Source organism: Anomalospiza imberbis, chromosome 12 (assembly GCF_031753505.1).
Source record: "Anomalospiza imberbis isolate Cuckoo-Finch-1a 21T00152 chromosome 12, ASM3175350v1, whole genome shotgun sequence".
NCBI classification, from domain to species: domain Eukaryota; kingdom Metazoa; phylum Chordata; class Aves; order Passeriformes; family Viduidae; genus Anomalospiza; species Anomalospiza imberbis.
Genome location: NC_089692.1, coordinates 11,630,916 through 11,650,210, shown reverse-complemented (window position 1 = coordinate 11,650,210; position 19,295 = coordinate 11,630,916). Strand labels below are relative to the sequence as shown.

At 41.6% G+C, this 19,295-nt stretch overlaps 1 protein-coding gene across 1 annotated transcript in view; it reads right to left on the bottom strand.

The window, feature by feature from the left end:
* LPCAT2 (lysophosphatidylcholine acyltransferase 2) overlaps nt 1-14,944 on the bottom strand; it is a 30,876-nt gene extending 15,932 nt beyond the window's left edge. Inside the window, exons 1-7 of the mRNA XM_068202749.1 lie at nt 14,678-14,944; nt 9,113-9,252; nt 7,873-8,090; nt 6,535-6,647; nt 3,834-3,894; nt 2,769-2,827; nt 1,567-1,601 (exon numbers count right to left, since the gene is read on the bottom strand). Coding sequence (XP_068058850.1) covers nt 1,567-1,601; nt 2,769-2,827; nt 3,834-3,894; nt 6,535-6,647; nt 7,873-8,090; nt 9,113-9,252; nt 14,678-14,797 — 746 coding nt within the window. The 5' untranslated portion in view covers nt 14,798-14,944. The remainder of the gene's footprint in view (nt 1-1,566; nt 1,602-2,768; nt 2,828-3,833; nt 3,895-6,534; nt 6,648-7,872; nt 8,091-9,112; nt 9,253-14,677) is intronic.
* Between the last annotated feature and the right edge of the window lie 4,351 nt (nt 14,945-19,295).

Below are 19,295 nucleotides of genomic sequence, written 5' to 3'. Positions count from 1 at the left end.
AAAATTTACACAGACATGTTAATGAAAGGCCAGTAGGGTCAGGACCATCAGTGCTTTTTTAAAAAGTCACAAATTTTAGGATCAATGGATAAGCTCGGGGGAGGAAGGAACTGCTAAAGAGGATAAGCACAGTCACTTCAGACTTGCTCTTTTCACTATGATTTTTAAGCAGAAATGCACATTTGATCTTTACAACAGGTATGCTATAACAGAAAACTTTCAAGCAGTCTTTCCCTGTTCTTGTTTTGGACAAAAAAGAAAAGGGAAAAGGTGAGAGAACCCATGGGATTCTGTCTATCTCCTGCACAAGTCCACTCTTAATGCTTGATTTTCTAACAGTATTCCTCCCAGTAAAGCACAAAAGTAAGAGATAAGTAGTAAGTGAAAGCAGGAACTATGTCAGGAGCTTTCTGAGGAGACCAGTACTGTCCTGTTCTGGCCACAATATCCAGGAAGTTTTACAAAGAGACAGTTTTGCATTTTGTGGTCTCCATGTTTGTGCAGGGAATATTCTTCTCCTGGTCCCAGGTACTTTTATTAAGAATCTATGGATTCTTCTCCACCCATCCATTCTCTCCTTTCACCTGCTCACAGGTTTTGATCTGAGCCTTCACCATCCAGCCACCAGGCTCAGAGCATTTCTCCATTCTGACTGAATGGGCAGCCTCCTCCCTCCCACGGGAATACCTCTGATTTAATTTCTTTCTTTGCCTATTTCTACTCCATCTATCATAACTGAAGGTACAGCTCTATTTTAATCTTTCAGTGTAAATCCTCCATGGAGGAAATCTGTAGCACGTACTGAATTAGCAATGTTCATTAGTCTCAGTAAGCTGATAAATGTATCAGCAATAGTAGAAACAGGAAAAAAATCTTGGGAAACCAAAATGGACATTTCATCATGTCCATTGTCTAAGTGTGAAGATGTTAGGATTATATATATTAAAAAAGTGTGTGTATCTATATATATATTTTTATATATTTCTTATATATTTCTATATATTATAATATATACATGTTATATATATATTATAAATATATATATATATATAAAATATTTAAGATAGCTTAAAAGGTGCTTAGGATCTGCTCCGCTAGTCCAGATGTGTTTCAAAATTAGCCGCCTTACAAATGTTAGAAAATCAGGACTACTGTAATTAGACACACTACATATTCCACATGAAAATGTGGTATATGGATTCTGAAAATGCACATTTTAATGAATATTTGTATAGTGAAAAGTATTTTCCAGACATATTTTCAGTGCAGTTGTGAAGGCTCTTTAATACTTTTCTTTCCTTTGTTCTAATGCAATGGGCAAAACAGGAGAAAATGAAAATAAAAAGAGTGGTGGAACTGGAAATAATACTTTCCTTTGCTAATCCTTTCTCTAGCCATTCAGATATGAAATCTACTGCATGACAGCATTATCCCCAGGTATCTCTCCCTCATAAAAACACACCTTGAAGAACATGTGCCTTGGCTTAGTGGAATCTGTTTGGCAGACTGTTTAGCAACAGGGGGAAAATTTCTGTATGTAATTTTCAGTAGGATTAAGAAACTTACAATGAATAGCCCTGCCATGTCCAGGTCACAGTATCCTAAGAAAAAAATAAAACACAGAAATGTATGACAAAACCAGATGAAAGCTAGCAAGCAGGTAAGTTACAATTTAAAACAGGCACAAGTTTAGTAAAAGTGGATGATGTTTTTATAGGCCTTTAGTGAAAATAAATGAAGGTGTTAAGGCAAATAGGATTCCTTGCCTTAAAAACTTGGAAATAAGCATGGCAGACTTTTATAAACAATTGGGAATAACATTTATAGTTAGTCAGATATTGTAAATCATTCCCTCTGATCTAAACAACAGAAGCAGGGAAAAGAAAAATGGGTAAGACTTTGTCAGTGGGCCTTACCAGTCCCTTTAGAGAGGCATTCTCATAAATATGTCTAATTTCTGCATAATTTATCCTGCTTTTTCTTTGATATTTTGTTTTTCTTTTTTTTTCCCTTTCTCTGTGTTTATTATTCTTATACATTATTTTTACAATGTGTACTGGCAGATCCTTAAATCTTATCAGTGAAATGCGATACCAATCCCCTTGAGCAGTGCACTTTTGACATTTATTTGTAAAAGGATTACACAAAGGAGTCTTTGCAAATAACAATAACAACCATATGTTTAATCCTAACAAAACATTGGGAAGGGAAAGTTTGGTCTTTTCTGGATTTGCTGGATGACCAGGTAATTTAAAGAAGTTGAAAAGGTCCCAGCCTTACAGACGGAGTAAAGTGGAGCTGCACAAGGAATGCTGCATGAAAAGAACATCTGCAACGCTGCTCTCCTGAGGAGGGGTGCTGGATGCACTGCATGGCTCAGCTTTGCTTCTGTTCAGAAACTTTACAAGTCCTTTTGCAGTAAGTCTATTTTGAGGTTAACCAAAAAATGATGACTAATAGGGAAGTGTCCATTTTAGACTTCAAAGTACAGGCTCTGTGGCACTGCAGGAAGTTTCCAACTTCCTCCGCAACACTTTCCTGTCTTCCCCTTTAGCTAAGAAGCCCAGCAGTAATTTTTCACAGTCAGAATAGCAACTACACCATGGTGACACTTGGGAAGCCTGGCTGCTTCCCAGGAGCTCTTCAATGCTAAAGCTCAGGACAATATAATCTTCAGTGACAATGCAAACTATTTATTGTAGGTACCACTTAAATCAGACTTTTGCCTTCGGTATTATTAGTTAGTAACAGAAAAGTCTTCTGCTCACCAGCTTGTTGGGGTATCGGAGTAACACAGGTTGGACAGGGACTCGTGGAACAAAGGCACCTGAAGCCACAAATTAGAACTAATTGTTACAACTAAGCTTGATACAGCAATTGGGAACTTTAAGTGATTTATTTCAGACAACAGTACCTGGAAGGAGACATTTTTAAAAACACAAGGAAAATGAGATGTGCTCTACTTCAGTTCTTTGTTTGTTGTTTGATTTGGGTTTTATGTACATTGTAGGTTGGGTTTTTGGTTTTTTATTTGTTTTTAAATTAGCAGCACAACCAGCAAGATATGGTGACAGAAAAGGGTTCAGCTCCATCTCAAGGAGAAAGCTGCCCAAGATCCCTGGACTGTTTAAACTTATTTTCTGTGCATTATTTCCCCATTGAAGGGCATTAATTACAAAGGATGAGATGCTCACAAGGCTTTTGAGCATTTTCTGAATCACAAAGTGCTCTTATCATCACAAGTGATACGGATCTGGCCACGTAGTAATGGTTTTTAACACTTCCACCCAAGACACTGTAAAACAGTCATGTTGCTCTCCTTTAACTGAAGGGCATCACAACAATCTAATGATCAGTGGTGCAATGAAGTATGTTTCTCTGTCAAAAATGATTAGTTGTCCTTGCTTGCTAAGTGCTACACAAAGACATTTTTTAACTTGGCTGCTAAGACTTGCATGGCAAAATTTACAGGAATCTAAGACAGCCCAACTGTCAGCTGAGATAAAAGAATATCATGTAAGTTCATACATTTATCTCATAACAATCACAGCTGAGTTTCTGAGTAAATAAAGTAGATGAAAACTGTACCCAGAAAAATCCCCCAACTAACTACTCATATACGTCACAGATACTTTGCATCCTACACAACACCACAAACCAGAGAGGTAAGCTGACTAGTATAAAAGAGTGGGTTTAGTGCCACTGAAACTTTAATAAAGTAAGGGATTACAACACTGTTGTTGTGGATGATGTCCATAAGTTCAGTCCTTACTACAGCTATCAAATTAACAGCACATATTTTTTTCCAAAAACAACATGATAAAATCTCTCACCTTGTTTGAATGTGATCAGGCAGGATCGGTTTGTGCAGGTGCCTTCTGGGAAAATCAGTATCTTGGATTTAAAGAGAGAGAAAAATATATACATACACATATATTTCATAAAAGGATTATACCTTTGTACCTGTTATGCACAGGCTGACCTGATCTCATGCAAGCTCTGTGACCTGTTGTACTGTATTACAAGAATATCATTACTGTTTCCAAAGGAAACAAACATATTAATGAAGGATGCTCACAATATTATTAACCTGGTCCATCTTGATTTGGAAACCAATGCTTTCCAAGAAAGGAGTTCTGGGGAAAGGCCTTTATCAGTTCAGAAATATGGTACAAAAGCTTTAAGTGTTTCACTTGTCCTTTTAGTGTTGGTAATAATACAATTCTTCCTCTGACAGCAGTTCCTTATTGAGCTGCTGGGTGTGTAAATACAGGAGTTTGGGCTGAAAGGAAGTGCACGAGGTATTTGGGCATTTACAGGTGGAGATGCTATCAGTGAGATGCCAGCTGTGATGAGAACACAGCTTGAGCAGCAGAGCAAAAGGCAGAGAAGGCATGTGCTGTGAGGCAGAGCTCTGAAGGCATTACACACCACAGCAGCCTCTGAACCCCAGTGACTCAGACACACCAGCACCCAGAAGGTTTCTGAATCAGTGTCTGAGATAGTACATGAAGTGCACTGTGAACTGCAGTGTGACACACTGAATGTGGCCCCTAGGGAACACAAGCTTTGTATTTCTCATAAAACTACAGGATCCTAAGCAGCATTCTAAAAACACCCCAGCACAAAATGGTCTGGATCAAGGTGTGCTCCCACTTCAGTCTGAATGAACAGGTGAAGGCTAGCTGTGAGAGAGGCCTCAGCAGGTCACACCCAAGGGACACACACTGTTCACGGGTATGACAGAGGCAACTGCACACAGCACGTTACAGCCAGTCCTCCACGACACATCCTGTAATCAGAAAGAGTGGCCAGGGCACAGGACTAGGAATCACCCAGTGACGCCCTCAGCTGTACTGCTGACTCAGTCTTGGAGATTCCCAGATTACTTGACTCATAATCTATTTATGCCACGATATGTATCTAGGTTTCATCCTGAGTGCAGCACTGGTGCAGGAGCCCATTTCCCTTTCCTCCTCATGCTGCTTTCAGCAGAGATCAGGTCTACCAGGGCATTCACCTAAAACAGTTTAGCAAATCATAAGCACCAGGGCAGCCTGTAAGCCCAGTATTAAAAAAATTGGCATGTGCATGTTTAACTGACAAATTTCAAAAAATAGGTTCTAAAATTATTTAAAGTAATTGTATTAGAAAAACAAATTTATGAGCCAAAGTACTCTAAATGTTAAAAAAGCTTTTAGAAAGGTACTTATGAAGTAAAATGGATGAAATGTGTAAATAGTGCCATTACCAAAAAAATGGCAAGTGTTGGTCTTCCCTACTTAAATGGTTTCTATTTCTAGAGACTGTTCAGAAAGTAGAGCAGTAAACAGCAGGTCTAGCAGTCACTGATACTACCTCCTACTGAAGTCTATTATCTCCACTTGCCTCTTAATTCTCCTCAAAAGTCACTCAGTGGAACAAAAGTGAAGGAAAATTAATTTTTCTTAGTCATTTAGGGAGTATCCAACTATGAATAAAGAGACCTTGTAACTTCAGCTACTGAACCAGTCACTTTCTGGTTTTATTTCGAGTAAATTAATCCCCAAGAAAACAAGTCAAGAGGTAATTCAGAAGACAAAGCATGAGTTTATACAAAAATCTGCACAGGAGATGTTTGGAGAAGGGTTTTATATTATCACTGACTGGATTTGTCCAGCAGCATGGCAATGACATCGTATTCACAGCATCTGAAGGCAATGTGAGATCAGTCAATGCAACAAAAAGAAAGCAGAAAGGCACTCCCAAATGAGATGTTAGTAGATGCACAACTACTCCCAGTCTTTCTTCTTCCAAAGGACGTAGATTTCCACCCCAGGCCTCTGCTTTTCATATAAGCAGCAGAGCTGCTGCCTCAACTCTCTCCTCCCTCCTGATCAGCCCCTGCCCCATTAGCTCTTCCAGATAGAAAGCCATCCAGGACCAGGAAGCAGAACAGCTTGGAATGACCATGGGAAACACTGCAGAAGTAATAACTATTGCTGTCATGCCAAAATCCTCCCACAGTTCAGATCAATTAAAAACCTTGGGTTTAGTGCATTATTAACTTGAAGAGTGAACTGAGCTCCACCTAATCTATACTCTATGTGAGAAACTGAAGTTTTGGGCTAAAGAACTGCTTGTACTGATCTTGGAGTCTGGATTACCCATCTGATCAACTGCTCATCCTCTACTTGGTGTGAGCACAGCTCTGTGGTCTAACTTCAGAATACTGATCCACACATACCAATGCAATTCACCTGCTACACTGAAGGCAGCATGTTAAGACTTGAAAATGGAAAAGAGAAAGTCAGGAGCATTTGCATTTGCAACAGCAATTGGTACTGGTTGGATTTAACTGATCCCTTTGTCACAACAAAACTCCTTCTGGACACCAGATTTTTCCCTTTTTAACCCAGTCATATACCTGAGAGCTGACTTAATTTCTGTACATTTTAGGAATCCTATCCAGCTGGCCACTTTTGACATTGTGATGCACAAAGAATAGGGAATGGCAATACATGATAGATGAAAAGTTAGTGGTGTACTTATTACCTGTGGCCACTGGCCTCTCGATAATGCTCGCCTAGTTATCTCAGCAACCGTGTTCTTCCGTGAGTCAGGGTCTTGACGAGAAACTGCTACAGGCTGAAGGGATCTTAAAATTGCTGTGAAACAGATTTAAAAAAAAAATTGCCTTATACTAGAGCTTAGAAGACACATGGGTTCAAGGCTTCCTTATAGCAAAAACATGTTATTCATATACTAGGAGACAGACTCCACACAAACAACTTCCAGACTAAATTGATAAGAGTATTGTTATTCTCTTTCTGCAAAATGGGAAGTAAGACACAGAAGATATACCCAGCCTGCCAGCTGAGGAGCTTTACAGTAGATATAAACATGCAAAATTCACCCAAACACATTCTAATAATATTGCTGTTATTTTTCACTAAGTATTTCCACACAATTCAAAAGAGTGACCTGACTGGGTGTGCTCATGGGCCATGCTTAGGCCAAACTTAGGCAGACTGCACCCAAAATGTAGTTTCAGCCTTCTGTTTTCTGTTACAAAGCATGCACAGTTTCAATGTAAACTACAGAAAAAAAACCCTCATTTAATCAGAAATCTATATTAGAATGTGTGGACCTTTGTGATGAGAAAACTGGCAAAGAATTATCTTTTCTGTTCCAATCCTGTGCTTTTAAGCTAAAATCAATATATTCTCTGTCCATTTCTTTTCTACAAAAACACTTTTGCTATGTTACCTACTGTGTTTAGTTCTGGGTTACTGTATAGCCAGCAGAAAGTCTACAGCTGATTCCAGCAATAATGCAAATGGGGATTCTTTTTGTGCCAGAAGGAGGAGAAAATAATAGAAGCATGACTCATCTGATCTTTTCCATTCCCTGCATTACCTTTTTGAGTAACTCCTCTTTTATTCTTTCCCGGTCTTGCTCCCATTAGAAAAATCCCTAACAGTGCCTGCAAGTTTAGTCTTATAAATATGGTCTTTTCCAGACTACTGTAGTTTGAGTCTGTTTTGAAATAACCTTCAGTCACATTTGTGGGCTACACTGTCAAAAGACAGCAGTGGAACAGATTTTTTGAGCTACTACTGGGATAATGAAAGAGAAAGTTTCCAACCTGAGTGTCTGCAAAACATGCTTTCACTATAAAAGAAGTCCAAAATGATATAGTATATAATTTTGGCATTTTTACCAATTCAAAAAGACAATGTGTCATAGGAATTTCACTGGAAATAATTTGTCAGTATCTTTGGAAGACAGACCTTAAAAGTCTGCCCTTAAATCACTTTAGGAGATAAAATTTTGGGCCCAATGCCGAGTTGTTGACTTGTAACTTTTAGGTTTTTTTTCATAAATACTTACTGCCAAATATTGGAGTTGATAAATTCTCTGCTCTAGACACTATTGATGGCATTCCAGTGAGGGCACAAATAATGGCATCAAAAAAGCTTGAATGAGGAGCTGCAACAAAGATTGGGGCTTCTGATAGACTCGCTACCTTCCCTTTCACTTTAACCTGGAATCCCATCACGAAGTACGCCGTCCGAGTCAGGCTGGAGAGGGTTGTCTGGATCATCCTCCTTGTGAACAGAAACACAAAAATCTCGTCTAGCTTACAGTCAGTTTTTATTTTGTACTTCAAAAGAAAAGCCCCCTAACAGATTTCCTAGTTCTAACCAGCAATGGAGCCCCACACAGGTAGCAATGCTACTCACCAGCAGAATGTAGGGCTAAAAGGGAAGGGGACATCATCTTTTCCTGATGGAAGAAAAGGCAGTGCACAGCACCTTGTGAAAGCCTCTTCCCAGGTACACTATTTCTCATGGCATATTTCATGGCATTGTACCATAACACTATTGTGAGGGGAGTGATTAGCAGATTTAATGTCCTTTCCATAAGAACTGATGTAAATGATACTGGTTTTTTACAATCAGTTTTAAATAAGATTAAACAATGTTTCCTTACTGGAACATGTTCCCACAGGAGAGGACACATTCCTTTCATGGGACTCTCCCTAACCTTTTGGTCTTGCTAGAATTCACCTCCTGTGTCTCCTCCTCCTGCAGCTGCAGTGCATCGTGGCTAGAAGGGAACTTCAGTACTTTGAGGTCAGAAGTGAGTGACTGAAACCCAGAACCCACAGAAGCAGCTGTGAAATACCACTTCAAGGGCAATGCAGCTGAGAGGAGCTGTCAAAGCTAATTTTGTCACAGAATCATAGCATAGCAGAAATGACAGAGGCTACACAGGAGCTCAGTCTATGTCAAGTTACAAAATACTTGCTTAATGAATTTCTTTTCTCAGATATTCCTGTTAGGATTATTACTGAAGTAAGTCCTGGCTTACAAATATTCTGTAAATGTTTTTATACAATTTTTTTTTTGGCTTCAAGACAACTGAAAATCTACCTATTTAAAAAGGTCCAGTATTCTAGTAAAATACATGTATTAAAAATTTGCTTCATTTAAATGGGTAAAACTGAGGAATCATTAATCAAAAGGAGGAGTGAAAGGAAAAAAAAAGCTTTAGATCCTGGCTTTGTGTTATTAGGGAAAAAAAAAAAAAAAAGCTTAGCTTTCACAAATATTGGTCACTTTCTCACCTTCTCCATCCTTCCAGTGGCAGAAATCCTCTTCCAGGCTGAGAGAAAGTTGCAATTGATGCAGACAGCCAAGCTAGCAGTAAAATGAATGTGATGCATATGGCACGGAGGGGAAGCAAAATAATCCCCTGGAGAACAGTCTGGAAAAAAGAGGTGAAAAATCTTAAGGAATGGTATCAACAGAAATGACTCTGCTATCTATGTAGTTACTTTACAATGATTTTAAAGTACTACCATTATTGCTTTGTGATTTAGTAAGGAAAGCTTTAATGATTCCAGTGCTCTTATGGGAAGTACTTAATGGTATTTCACTTCTGAGTTCCCATTTCAGGAAGAACTGGAATATCTGAGATTTACATTTTTGCCTTGGATGTAGCTAGACACAGAGGGTAAAGTAAGTATGCTGGCTCCAGTTTATATTTGGTCCAGATCTGCAGCACACAACCAGCTCAGATGAGTTTGCCCAGCTGACACATATCTCCACTCCAGAGCTTTCTATCACTAGCTGCCTATCTAGAAGTCAAGTGGGATCCTTAAGATGACTAATTGTACTCTTGTCTTTTGAAATGACAAATCTTGTGTTGAGTCACCATATTGCTGCAACTGGTCCTCACTACTGCTCCAGGGACTGTGCACACACAACACAACGTCATTCCCCCCAGCTGGGACTTCAACAAAACCAAGGTTTTAGTTGCCCTGATTGCAAATAATCCTCAAACATCATCCCCAGTCTGCCCAAAGGAATCTTTAGCTTGTGTATTTTCATGCATAGCTCCAGGAAACAGGTGTACTGGCACCATGTTGTACCACAGGCAGCTCTGGTACAGGGCAGGGCAGGAAGAAATTCTTAATTGTTTTACCTCAGCACATTAGGTTAGAAACTGTATCCTGAAGGTTGGCTTTGTGGTACAACAAACACTGTGCAGACTGGGCAAGGCTGGGGCTGGGAGGCAGGTGAGCTGTATGAGCAGGTCAGAGCCCAGCACTCCTGGGAAACCAGTAAAGGGTTCAACTCCCTTTGGCACTAATTCAGCTCTGCTGCCACTCACTGATGAGGACCAGTTTGTGTGCAAACCTACACACAAAACAAAACACACCCCAAAAGAACTGTAATAGTGATTTTTAAAATTTTATTTGGGCTGTTTCTTCAAGTCCCCCAAAACTTATCTGAGAGTGTGTCACAGACTGACAGCTCTACCAGTTCAAGTGTATGGGAGAAGTTACTGAAGGAGAGTTAAGAGAGTTTAAGTTATTCTTGTGAGCTTCCTACATTTTACACTTTACTGGTTTTTAAGAAAATCTACAGCTGAACAGCAGTGTTCCTCTCACAAAATCAACCTTTCTAGTCAGCTCTTTAACAATGGCCTCTTACTGTACAGAAAAAGCAAGGCTTTTTGTAAGTCAGCTTTACAAAATAGTTTGCAACATCACAGAGCTGTGATTATTAACATCACAGTGGATTTGAATTTATGTCTTTTCTTTAAAAAGGAACAAGTGTAGTATATTTGAATATAAGCACCTTAGTGTATACTTCATCCATTTTTTTTGATACAGTCAGTTGCTTCTAATTTTCCTTCTACCAACACAGTGCTTTCCCTCCCACCAAATCCCCTCCATCTTCATGTAATGTCCCCTTACCCTCCCCTTGTCAATATTCAGGAGAGGCTCTGCCATCTGGCTCTAAACCCTCTGACACTGATGAGGATTAAGATGAATTTGGGGCCTTCAGGACTCACTTCTGTGTTACCACAGGCACAGTGGCAACAGACCAAACATGACAGTGAATACCCAGAGTACATTAAGATAAGCAGGATAAGCAGTATTGATGTTTATGTTCTGCAAGCACTGCCATACAGTGTGTTTCCAGGAGAGATCTGAACATTTAGGTCAGATTATTTCTTTCTTTTATTTAACAGTTCTGTGTAACTAGCTATGGAATTTTAACCATAATTTAATGGACAACAGGTAAAGGACTGTTCCAGATCACAGAAACGAGCATGACAGGTTTGACCCTAGAGATCTATTGCTCCTACTCACTCTGGTGCCAGTTGTGGCAAATATGAAAAAGTCAGCTAGGAAGATAAACCAACAAAGACTCCTTGCTTGTCTCCCAAAATTAGATTTGTTTTTTTTTTTCTCTATATGCATCCTCTTTTACTATGAGCTATAGTCCAGTTCAACATTTCAGCTGCATTCAGTTATCCAAAATGGGCAGCATAAGTATAAATCAGTGTGGTTTGACTTAAAATAATGTTTTCCTTCATGAAAAAAGAATATATATGTACTGACCTAAAATGAAAGATAAAGGATGCAATTGCAAAAGCAAAACAATCCCTTCTTCAAAACTTTAATAAATTCATTAATCTATTTTAGGCAGATGCACAGGTGGTACTGATTTGCTGATGCAAGCTATTGGCTTTCTAGGTCACTGTGTAATGAGGCAGAGTTGGTTTCTGCTCCATCAGCTGCAGAGTAGGGTAAGAAAAGGACAGAAAAGAGGAAGGTCAAGGTAGACTAGAAAAGGGAAAGCATAGGAGAAAAACATACAGAGAAAAATACAAAGTGTAGTTACTACTCAGTAGGATCAGAGCCACTCCAGCTTCTGTGCAGTAGTCACCAAGATAGAATTATTCTGAGTCATCCAAAGAACCTTTTCCCACATACTGAATCACCCATCTACTTTCTGTTTACTGTGTCTGCAGTAACTGCATATGCTGTCACTGCAGCAGTCCTGCAGTCCAGGTCCTGCTCCCATAGCTACTGATCTTTGATCAATACATGGGATTATACCTCCACTGATGGTAGGAACCTTAAAAGGGAAAAGCAGGTCTATCAGAAAGCCACAGAATTCCATATAAAATTTTGTTCAACTGTGGCTGCTGTCCAGTTATCTCAGAAGCAGCAGCAGAGCAGGCTGGGGACCAGAATGAAGCCCAGCTCCCACTGAAATACTTTGACATCTGCAGCTGTGATCAGATGGACTGTCCCCCAGCAGTACACACAGGGCAAGCCAGTGTCATCCAGAGGATGTCACAGCTCTGCCAGGCAGTCCAGCTGCTTGCTTCCAAAAATACTGCTTTTAGCATGCTGGTTGTGGTATTACATAGTTCACCACTGCAGAAGTCCACTGAGCATCTCTTCTGAATAAATTGGGATCCAGTAACAACTTAACTAGAATTTGTGCTTTGCATTTGCAGTTCAGAAGTTAGGACAGCAAATGAGCAATCAGGAACAAAAGAACTAAAACCCAGGAAAAATCTCTATAATGAACTGCAGTCAACTTCAGTCAGAGGATGGAAACCACAAGTATTTGACAACTGTTTTAAAATCGTTTGGCACATGAAGATGTGTAGCACAAACCAAATGATCCTTGCTTTGCACATTCTAAAGAATGACAAATAAAGGGTGGCTTGTAAACTATTAACAAGGATGGCAAGAAATTGTAAAATCTTCTCATTTACTATTCAGTCTGGCTGTTTTTATATTTGAAGCTGAATGAAATGCAAACAGCTACCTTGTCTCAAGCCCCATTCATCAGCACACAGCAGCCTTTACATGTAAGGTCACCAACATATGGAAATCTTGCTGTGGACTCCCAAAGAGGGTTTTGAAATAGTATGTTTGTATTGGTGTATGTTAAAGGAATAGCACAGAATAGGGAGACATAGCAAGACTATCCTTAACATGCAGGAATGAAGAAACACTACACTTCATGTGAACGGAAGGAGAAGGGAGACTTCCTTTTTCTGAAGTTTATAGTAACACTGTCTGGTAAGGCCTTGATTCCCAGCAGGTCTGACTGGCAGTGCTGAGCAAGAGAGGAACAGAGGTTTACAGGACAAAGCAATCAGCGGGAAGTATCCCAGTCCTTATGACCAGAGGGGGAAAAGAACAGAAGGGAGCAAACCACAATAGAAAAAAGGTTCTCTCTTGTGTGTTTTTCTGCTTTACAATTCTGCGACTGTTGTGCTCCTCAGCTCACTAGCACCAGGCCCTAACCCAGAAGCGTGCTTTTCCTTCCAGGTGCTTTATGGAGTAACTTAAAAATGCAAGCTATTGAAAGTAGTCTGTGCATCCTCCAGAAAGGACAGGCAGCACAGAAAGCTGTCTGTTTCTGGAACCTCATTAAGAAACTGCTTTCTTCAGGGTTCATGCCTAAAGCTACTGATCCAGATGCACTTGAAATGTGTTCTAGGCTGCTAGTAAAACACGGGATAAAAAGACTTGAAATTGTTTTCCAGCTTTCTCACATTTCCTCCACCCAGCTATCTTCAGGGCAAACATTGTTTATAATGAGATGAAGATCTATATGAAACATAAAATATTTAGCTGCACATCAGCTTCAGGTATTTATAAGCATCAGCAGAAAACGCTGTAATTTCACCTACACACTGATGTCCTCATTGTCCTCAATCGTATATTCATGTTTGGTTCATCAGCTGATTTTTAAAGAATGTTTTTAAGAATCAAAGCTTTTTTAGTTGTATGAGTATTCTGTAAGTCTTGTGTGTGCTTGTACACAAGCCATATTGGGACAGCACTCAGCTCAGAGGCCTGATTCAATGCACCCAGTGACACCAGTCAGTGACCCAGTGGAATATGGGGTACTATTTTTTGTTGTACACCCTGCAATATGGATCCAAGAGACTCACTCCCCCCTCCCCAACCCAGGCTTAAAATCAGCCTAAAGCCAGTTAAGCATCTGAAACAGCATGACTGAAAAAGTCATCTTCTGTTTTAGCTTTTCCTATCAGAGAGAAATTGACATCTTAACTCTAGAGCTGAGGCATCTGACATGAGTGACTGATGGGTAGTACTTAATTATTGAAACAGGACCGCTGTTTTCTCTAGGAGTGAGAAATAGTTCCAAAGTAGTTCCAAAATAGCTCCAAACAGTTCCAAATAGTTCCAAATAGCTCCAAACAAATAGTTCCAAAAGCTTGTTTTGAATCTTGTGTTACAAGTTTTAAGTTTGAGGTCAGTAAGCCTCTGTGTATGCACTGACCAAGCATGCAGCTTGAGGACTCTGAAAGGCTGAAGAACTTAATTTCAAAAGCAATGACTTCTTAATGCTCATCACCCTTTGCGTCTTTGACCGCTTACACAACTTCCCCGTGTATCTGCTCTCTAGGTTAGATCAGGAAGCAAACTCTGCCGTAAGGGAAGGAAATGCTGTCACTAGCAGCCTGTTCCCGGCAAAGCCAGGAGCTGCACATGTGAACCAGAGCCGGCGCTGCTCCGCTCCCCTGCGGGCACGGGCGGCGCTGGGCACGGGCGGCGCTGGGCAGGCCGGGCCCCGCAGCCCCGGCTGCCGGCGGCACTTTCAAACCTCGATCGCTCACACCGCGCTCTGCCCTGGCAAGGGGGCTCGAAAGCGACCAGTGGCCCCCAGCCCTCACCGCTGACAGCCCTGCGGAGGCCCGGGGCGCGGCACGGAGCGCCGGTTCAGAGCCGTGCCTGGGCTGCGCCGTGCCCGGGGGTGCCGTGCCCGCCGCGCTCCCGTGCGCATCCCAGGGCAGCGCGGCCCGGCCCCGGCGGCCTCTCCCACCCACTCCCCAGCCTTACCCGCAGCTTGTCGCCGGCACTTAGGCGGCCCGGGTGCACGAAGGGGTTGAGGACGGTGGGCGGGTTGAAGGAGTGCTGCCTGGGCAGCGGCAACACCCGCGGCGCCATCGCCACCGCCATCCCCGGCGGCTGCGCATGAGCCGGCGGCGGAGCCCGGGGCCAGCGCCTCCGGCCGGCCCTGCCCACCGCGGGAGCCCCGCCTCGGGCAGGTGAGGGCGGGCGGCCGGCGCAGGCCTGCGGCCGAGGTGGGCGGTGGCAGCGCCGGGTCCGTGTCCCGCAGCCCTGCCCGTGCCCTGCAGCCCTGCCCGTGCCCTGCAGCCCTGCCCGTGCCCTGCCCCGGGTCTGTGTCCCGCAGCCCTGCCCGTGCCCTGCCCCGCGCCGGGTCCGTGTCCCGCAGCCCTGCCCGTGCCCTGCCCGTGCCCTGCCCCGCAGCTGAGCCGCGTTCGCCGGGTGCGGTCGCAGGGCGATGTTCGTAAGCACTGGGAGCCACGCGGGCCGTTGTCCGGGAAGGAGAGGGGCAGGCGCGGTCGTGGCACACGGCAGCGTTCCTTTCCCGGGCAGTGCTGCATTTCCAGCGCAGCTAAGGCCGGTTCAGTGATTCTGGTTCTTGAGCACGTGAGGTCTGCAGATCCGCTGCCGCCTTCCTTTGCGTGCCGGATGCCCGAGGGGTCCCTTCCCGCAGGTCTGCCCTGAGGGATGCGCCAGGAGCGCTGTGCAGGACCGGCGGTGCGGCACAGCACCGTCCTCCGGCACCTTCTGCCGGCCTGCCTGGCTGCTGCTGCTTTCACCCCAGAGGAAGTTCCACGCTGACCACATGAGGAAGCAGGCTTTTGGTTTCTCACAGCATCCAGTCCAGTGGTGGGGCTGAGCCGCCAGTCTGTCCGTGCAGGGAGCGCTGGCTCAGGCTGCTGGCCTCCTGCGTGACATTGGTTCAAACACTTCGTTTTGCTATGGTGCTTTTCCAGTTTCTTCTTTACGTGAAAATATTGGTACTTCCTGGCACAACAGTGTGTTACCAGACTGTTCGTGTTGCTGTAATGAAACTAATTATAAACATCTCATGGTTCAGTTCCCACTTTGACGTCTCTGCATCCACAGAGATACCATCAGCATTCACAAAACTTAATTATTATAAAATAATTACTTGTGTTTTGCAACTGCAGGTGCTTAAGGAGTAGTCATAATGATATATTTGGGCTAACTGAAGCCTGCCTATAATGGAAGCTCGATGAGTGTAGGATTTCCCTTGGCTGGTTTCCAGGATTTCCCAGTGGTTGCCAGTCCTTGAAACCAGCATTGTCCTCTGAAAAAGCTGAGAGCTGTGAACGAACTGGATCAGCACAATTGTCACAGAAAGTAAGGCTGGGGGGAACTCCAGAGGAGAAAGATCAATTCTACCTCCATCATTCTTGAGAGAGGATTTTACAAGCTCTTTTTCAAAGCCCATGACTTCCCCAGCTGATCCATTCCAGCACTTCTCTGGTAATGTCTTGAAATGATTTTTTTCTGTATTTGAGAAGAACCTCTCTCATTGCAGGTGATATCTGCCCTCAGATGGATGCAAGAACTGGTCCCTTTCCTCTCTGCAGCTAGTTTTTGTACACTTGTGTAGTGTTATGATTCCCTTAAGCTTTCACCAGACTAATGTTTTCAGATTTTCCCTCCCAGGTGCTAGTTTCTACATATCTGAGCATTCTTAAAGCTTTCCTCTGGCTTTTCTCTAATGAGTCCACATCTTTCTTAAGGTACCCAAACGGGAAATACTACTGCTAGGAGGCCTGACCAGTGCAACTGGGTGGGCAGGAAGGATTAATTTGTGTCTGACAAATTATGTTATTATATCACTATATAATAGTGTCTGGTGTGTTTTTTTTTTTTGTTTGGTTGGTTTTGTTTGGTTTTTTTTTGTTTTTTTTTTTTTTTGCCACTAGCCTGATCCTGTGACTTACACTGTGGCTTTGCAGACATGATGCTTTCCATATGTAGATTAGTGCTTCTGGTGACTTGTACATTTATTAAAAACAATAATATTGATTCTAAACTTTCTACTCTTCTAAGGCTGATTAGCTATAGCACCATTTGAAAGACTGAACATCACAAGTACCAAAATACAAGCACAGTGCAAAAAACCCTTTAATGTTCAGAAGACGTGAGAAAGTGTGATTATATTTAATTCTTTGGCTAAATTAGGGTCAGCATCTCTTTTGAATAATAATTCCTTTTTTGTCTGTGAATCTGTGGTAAAATTAATCTTGATCAATTGGACTGTTAACATAAAACACCACCGAGCTTTTGCAAAGCTGATATCTGGAATCTTTCACCAAAACGTTTATGTGGTGCTAAGGGTGGACATCAAGGGAATAAGTAGCATTAGCTTGCTACTCATTATTTTTCTTGGTTGAAACTACAGCTTTAGTTCTGCAGGTCACTAGGACAGCATATGTTTTTCCTGGGAAGTTTGCCCTATACCTTGATTCTGCCTAGAAACTGTAGAAGAGTGGCTCTGGAGCTTGTGTACCTTCTGTATGCAATCCAAATGAATCATATTAGTGATACATGAAAACCCAGTACACATTTCCCTAATGCAAGACAGGAATTTTTCTCTCTCATAGACAGACACAGCTTTTTTTTTAAAGTCTATTCAACTTTATAGTGTTTAATATAAATTGTATGTATACAATCTAAAATGGACTAAGATATCTGCCTTATTGTAGCTGCCTTTGGGACAGTTTACTCTCTTCCTCATTTTTGTAAGAATATATTCTAACTTATCTTCTTATCATAAAATTTGTGGTAAGCATACACTACAGAATATGAAATATTTGCAAACATTTTTTTTAACTCTTCTGTCAGTAATTCCTAATCTGAACCAGAGGCTAAAAGGAGGTTCCCTTTTTAACATTTGTCTGTTTAATTCTTTTGATCAAGACTGTTGTTTTACCTTTATAAAAACATGTGTACAAAGACATTTTTGATATAGAAATTGAAAACCTTCTCGTGTTTTACCTGTTTCCTGCTGATGTCTGACAAAAATCTGCCATCTCCTGGCCCGGCTGTGTAACACTGCTGCACACAGCAGTTGGGGAGCATCTGCTCACTGCTTGAAGGAAAAAAAAATCTCCTCTCAAGGACTAGCTAAAAAACTTCTTCATGAAAAGTGCCATTCTGATTTTCTGATTTCATTCAGTGGTACTAAATGTGAACTACTTGTGAGAAATGTGTATGAGGACAGCAGAAGACTGCCATGTATTTCTGTTCTCAATTCAACAATTTCTTGCTTTCTTGCTTTTTTTCTTGTTTTTGGCTTTCTGTCTTGCTTTCTGGCTTTGTCTCTTGCTTTCTTTCTTGCTTTCTTGCTGTCTTGCTTTCTTGCTTGCTGTCTAGGCCATGGTCCCCTAATGCCGGTTGAGTTTGTTATATTCCTTATATTGATACACATAAGGTTCACAGTGTTTGCTTGGTAAGTTTTCAAATACTTCGTTGAATTTGAGAGTTTTTCCTAGCTGTTTTTGTCACAGGGAGATTGCTGTCCCCAGTATGTTACATGCCAGCCCATAAGTGCAGGTAAAAGAGTCCTAGCATGCTGCACCAAAGAGGAAAACTTCATGCTGAAAATTCCCTGATGCTTCTTCTGTTGAATTCCCTTCTCTTTGCAATGCTTAATGGACATAAGGCAAATAATTCAGAGCCAAGAACCTAATCTCTTCCTTTATCAAGTCATACCTGATAATGACCTCTGCAAAGAGAGACACTTCAGTAGATGCTCAGCTTGTGTGGTAGTCTCAGTGGAGTGGGTAGGACTTGGTTGGCTTTTTGGTCGTAGACAGGCAGAGAGATTGCTGAGCCAGCTCTGATAACAATTTAGGGAAAAATAGCATTGACTCTTGCTGATGCTGAGTGAAAATAGGGGTGGTATTATCTCAGGGATTCCATTGGGTATGTACCCTTGGAGATTCCTCCTTCCTCACCTGAGCTGGCTGCAGAACTTGACAAGAATTTCTCTTCTGTTCCTTTGGGTAAGGAAAGCTCTCAACGGATGATGGGGCATCTCCAACTCCCAATGCTCTCAAACTGGCAACTTTCCTGATTATTGAATTCACCTGAAAACAAAAGGAAAAAAGTAGATTTACAAGAAAAAGAGAGACTCCAGTGATTTGTGTGAGAATGAGATATAAAATTACCGGTTGGAGTTTTTTTCCTTTGAACTGAACCCAGGAGCCTCAGTAAAGTTTACCCTATTTAAAGCATTAATTAGGGACCTGACTGTACATAAAGATAAAACAGAACTCCTAAAAAAGTCTCCAAGGACTCCAAAAAACCCAGGTTTGTCTACATGGGGCAAAAGAATTTTAATTAGCAGCAACTGAATTGAAGTGAACTGATATGAGCAACAAAAAGAGAATTAATCCCACAATGTATTCAGAGAACATAATTGAATGTTCATTAGCTAAGAGTTATATACTGACTGTTAATGAGCAGAAATGAATATGTATTATTTCTTATTAAGCTGGAAGTGTATGGAACTAATTGCATTTAAATATAGTAGCTATAAAGCTGTTTATTAACAGTCACTACTAAGAAGAGGAAAGACATAGGTGAATTTATATTCTTTACTGCA